The 5,000-nt window shown below is 35.9% G+C and overlaps 1 protein-coding gene across 1 annotated transcript in view; it reads right to left on the reverse strand.

The window, feature by feature from the left end:
- The window catches only part of emx3 (empty spiracles homeobox 3), a 40,604-nt gene that overhangs the window by 35,496 nt on the left and 108 nt on the right, over nt 1–5,000 (reverse strand). Inside the window, exon 1 of the mRNA XM_028589784.1 lies at nt 4,462–5,000. This exon is cut by the window's right edge and continues 108 nt beyond it. Within this exon, the coding sequence (XP_028445585.1) occupies nt 4,462–4,807 (346 nt within the window). The 5' untranslated portion in view covers nt 4,808–5,000. The remainder of the gene's footprint in view (nt 1–4,461) is intronic.

The following is a 5,000-nucleotide window of genomic DNA, read 5'->3' on the forward strand; positions in this document are numbered from 1 at the left end:
ATAAAGTTGGATTGAAGTAAACTAAACAAGAAATATGAATCATATTTAAAAGAAAAAGGCACAAAGTGACTGAAATCAAATCTGCTAAAATCCACCCAAACTGGAAACTTTCCTAAAACTCAGAGACGTTTTGGGCTCCCAATGTGAATAAATTAGGCTGCACGTTTTGTCTGTAATTAAAAATTAACGTTTCGTTTCTCCAAGATGATGTTAAATGATTTTTTTTTTTATCACTTTTATGACATTTTGGGATGTTTATGTCACTTTTTTGTGGAATATTGTTGCATTCTTTCCTTCTTTAAACTGTTTTTTGATCCAAGTTTTTTGTCACTTTTCTTTCAACATTTTGGACATTATAAAATAATCACATCCACCTATCACCTAGGTAACAGCTCTTTTTTGGGCTGTTAAGATTTAAAACTTTGCATGATGGTTTAATCTGTAATACATCAAAGTTTATCAGCTGATTATAAACTGTTAGATATTTACTGCAGTAAAAAGTACAAGATTTCCCTGTCAGAGAGTGTCTCAGTGTGTGTGTGTGTGTGTGTGTGTGTGTGTGTGTGTGTGTGTGTGTGTGTGTGTGTGTGTGTGTGTGTGTGTGTGTGTGTGTGTGTGTGTGTGTGTGTGTGTGTGTGTGTTTCCCCCTAGAGCAAAAAAAGTTTCCGGTAAAATCCAGTAAAAAATGCGTGTGCGTGCGTTGGCATTAAGTGTGTGTTTGTGCTGCACGTGTAAAGATGTACACTGGACATGTTGCTGCTTTTTGTTTTTGCACATTTCATCTGTGTGTGTGTGTGTGTGTGTGTGTGTGTGTGTGTGTGTGTGTGTGTGTGTGTGTGTGTGTGTGTGTGTGTGTGTGTGTGTGTTGACACGTATCACACTGCTGCAGTCAGCAGCTGAGGTGCTGTTTACTTTTTAGTCAACGTTTAAAAAAAAATGTCAGATTCTTTTTTAAACATATTTTAAGCTTCTCCGATTTTTGTCGATTGTTTTTCAATTATATGCAATGTAATACATCGATCAACAGTAAATCTATTTCAAAATTGAAAATGTTATGCTAAATTATGTGAAATTGCATTTATTTATTTTTTAAAAACAGGGACATTTTCTTGAGTTTGGGGCCAAAATGTTTCCCAACAAGGGCCAGATGTAGAGTTTATTGACATGCTTTTATTTAAGAGAAAAAGTGAAATATTTTGACTGTATTCTTGCAATTATCATATACTGTAGTCTTCTCACTTATATTTTGGGCCTCATAAAGCCCTAAAAAAGTTCGGCAGAAAAGTTCCTCAGCCAGCGACAAATATACGTTGGAAAAAAGCGCCAAAACAGTTGGAAAAAGGCCGAAAGACAGCGTCAAAATTGTCTGAAAGAGTGCAAAAAACAACGTAAAAAGCATCAAAATCTATAAAACAAAGTGCCTAAAGCATTGAAAAAAAGCGCATTAACCGCCAGAAAAGGTGTCAAAAATAAAAAAGCAACAAAAATGTTTGGAAAAAATGACAAAAACTAGGTGGGCCGGAATTTATCGTGAACCTAAACTGGAATGCGGGCCGGATCAAAACCTGCGAGGGGCCGGATTTGGCCCTCGGGCCTCCAGTTTGACACCTGTGCAGCAGGATAACTCCCTAAAGCCCATTAGCCCTCCTGGTGTCCTCGGGTCTTTGACGCATTTTTCAAAGTTTCCATATCAGAGCATTTGGGCTTTCTTTCAACCAAATTGACCAAAAGTAACAAGAAAGGTTCCACTAAACGCTCTTCACAAGTCACATTTTACGGTAAAGTTTACTAATTTTATTGAATTTTTGGGCCGTTTTATTTAATTTCATAGCATTATTCTGACTTCACTTTGACAGTCTGTAATGACCCATCATCATACGTTCCTCTGATGTTAAAAATGTGTCTAAATCATTCATAATTTCTGCTTTTTTAACTCAAAATTTAGATATAATTTCATATAGGCTACACGAGGTGAATTGACCATAAATTCAAAAAACTTGAGTGTAAAACTAGAGGTAACAAGTTGTTACGCGGCAAAATCAGTGCCAAAAGTGTCAAAAAAAAGGCCTCTACGCTGAATCCAAGCTTTAACTCTCCTCCCATGCCACTATTAGTCCCTAGTCATCATTAGAAGTGTATTCAGATATATATTTATTTTATTCTTTTTTTACATCGCATCAGTTAATCCTTTCATATAGAACTGGTAAGCAACTATTATTGATATTATTATATTATTTATTGATAATTATTGATTTATTAATTTATGCAGGTGTATGAATACTATATGTATGTATACTATATTTATATATACTATGTGTATATTCATCTATTTTGTGTTTTATTTTCTCAGATTTTCATTATTATAATTGTTTGTCTCTTTTTTATCCACCTTAAAAAAGGGAAAAATGGTTATTTGCATTCCATAGATCTGTAAAACGTATTATTATTACCAATAAACACAGTATTAAAAATAAAAGGCCAAAAAGATCCAGATCTAATGCCTGGACATGGACCTTGTGTCTGTAATCATCTGCTCCAGATTCCCCAACGTTTCAGACACACTTATGGTAACTATTTTTAATTTTAACGTCACATTTTCTTTAGTTTAGGAGCCAAAATCTTTCCCAAAAGCATCTCAATGTGCCACAAACATTCAGGAGAAAATTCTGCATCAAAATTAAACTCAATCAACCCTCATGTGATTGGACTTGCATTGATTTTATTTGAAAACGTCCCATTTTCTTGAGTTTAGGAGCCAAAATCTTTCCCCCAAAAACGTCTCACTCTCTCCCAGCCCTGGGGGGGGGGGGGACAGCTCCTGGGCTGGGACTGTGTTTTTAGATTTTTAGATTATATTATATTAGATTAGATTAGATTCAACTGTAATGTCATTGTGCAGAGTGTACGAATACAAAGAAAACAAAATGCAGTTTGTGTCCAACCAGAAGTGCAAAAAAAAGCAGAAAAGTGCAATGCGATATACTTGGCCTGTACTGTATATATATATATATATACATATATATATATATATATATATATATATATATATATATATATATATATATATATATATATACATATATATATACATAAACATATATATATATATATATATATATATATATATATATATATATATATATATATATAGTATATAGGTGGTGCATAGACAGGACAACAAATCTAGTGCAGTGTTAAAAGAGCAAAATAAATATGGCTATGTAATGTGACATTATAATAGTAGTAAGAATAATATAGATATAGATATATGCAATGTATTAACAGAATATAGTGTATAGTAGTGCACAGTTGGTTTACAGAAGGTGGTTTAGAGTAATATAAATTAAATCTAAATATGTGCAGTGTATTAGCAGTTACCTTATAAGAGCAGAATACATATGGCTATGTAATATGACCAGTGTCTGAACAACATGTGCAATGTAGTAGCACTAACATTACAATAGTAGTAGGAATAATATAGATGTATGCAGTGTATTAACAGAATATATAACAAGAAAAACAGATGTTCAGTATGACCCACATAGACAGATATGTACAGCTGTGCGCGGTGTGGTAACATTATGAGTAGTAAGAATAAGTGTATGTGTAGAATCTGGCTATGTATAGGTCTAATTACCGTCTTTACATCCGTAAATAAATAAATAGATAGTTTGGGAGGGGTAGTGCTAATTGTCCGGGTGGGGGCTTAGTCATTTTCTGCTGTTTTTGGCGTCTAAATCTCCCACAACCCTTTATGAGGAACAAGCGAAATGTGAAAAAAATATATTTTTACTGCGACATGCTTCGGGTTTTTTTTAGCCTAAATTTTCCTTTTTTCTGTCTGCTGCAAAAACAAAAAATTAAATTATATTTCATATAATTTTGTCTTTTTTAACACGTGATATTTTCTGGAGGTTTTGACGCCTCAAACATTTCTCCCAAAACGTCTTAATATTCCACAAACTATTTTTTTTTTTGTGTGGGGGGGGACCTCTGAAATATATATTGATATATAGAGATGATAAACGTTTAAAAATATATTAAATTGCACATTTTATTCTTGAAAAAAAAAGCGGTTTTTAGTAAACGTTTTCGCTAAAAAAAAAAAAAAAAAAAAACGTAGAAATCTTCCACAAACCTTAGCGGGGAAAAACTGTGAAATATATAAATATTATAAAGTTAAAAATGTATTTTGCAGTACTGATTTCAGTACTGTGATCAAGTCATCATGTCCATTAACTCCCAGCATGACCTGCAATCTCCTAAAGCTTTTAAAGTGATCATTAACTTAACAATAAATTCAGAATTTAATACATAAATATAATGTATGCGCTTAGAAAAAAATATGTTTCTGTTACTTAGAATGTGCAAGAATGAGGCACAAATATTATTAATAATATATTATGCTATTGGTCAGATCTATATATTTATATGGATGCTAAAGTGCACCGTCGGGCTCACCTTGGAATCGGTGTCCGTGCAGGTACCGGTTCCGTAGCACCCAGGGGTAGAAGCTGAGCGCGTCCCGGTGCTGCGGGCTGAAGAAGCTCTGCGGCGGCATCTGCAGCCCGTGCGCCCCGGCCTCCTGGATCACCATGTCCGGCCCCGCGGAGTACAAAGTCCGCCCGCCGCTGCCCTGGAAGCACGAGCCGAAGACGGCAGCGGGGTGCAGGGACTCCGGGAACCGAAGCGCCGTGGGCCGGATGGGCTCGTCCCCGGAGCCGCCGCCGGAGCCGTGTCTGCTCGCCTCCTTCCCCACCAGAGACTCTATGGTGAAACATTTCTTGGTGTTGCTGTGGTGGAACATTGTACCGAAGCACCGGGAGCTACACCGGGGCGGAAGATGGGGAAGATGCGGACCAATCGGCGGCCAGTTTTAGTCCAGTTCCGCGGACTTTTGGGTCGCTCAGATTCCCAGTTTCTCCATAACTCCCAAAAGAGACAAAACAAATCACAAAAACGTCAGAAATCCAAATTATTTTTTCTGCACCTGGAAGTGG

The sequence above is a fragment of the Perca flavescens genome, chromosome 10 (genome assembly GCF_004354835.1).
Source record: "Perca flavescens isolate YP-PL-M2 chromosome 10, PFLA_1.0, whole genome shotgun sequence".
NCBI classification, from domain to species: domain Eukaryota; kingdom Metazoa; phylum Chordata; class Actinopteri; order Perciformes; family Percidae; genus Perca; species Perca flavescens.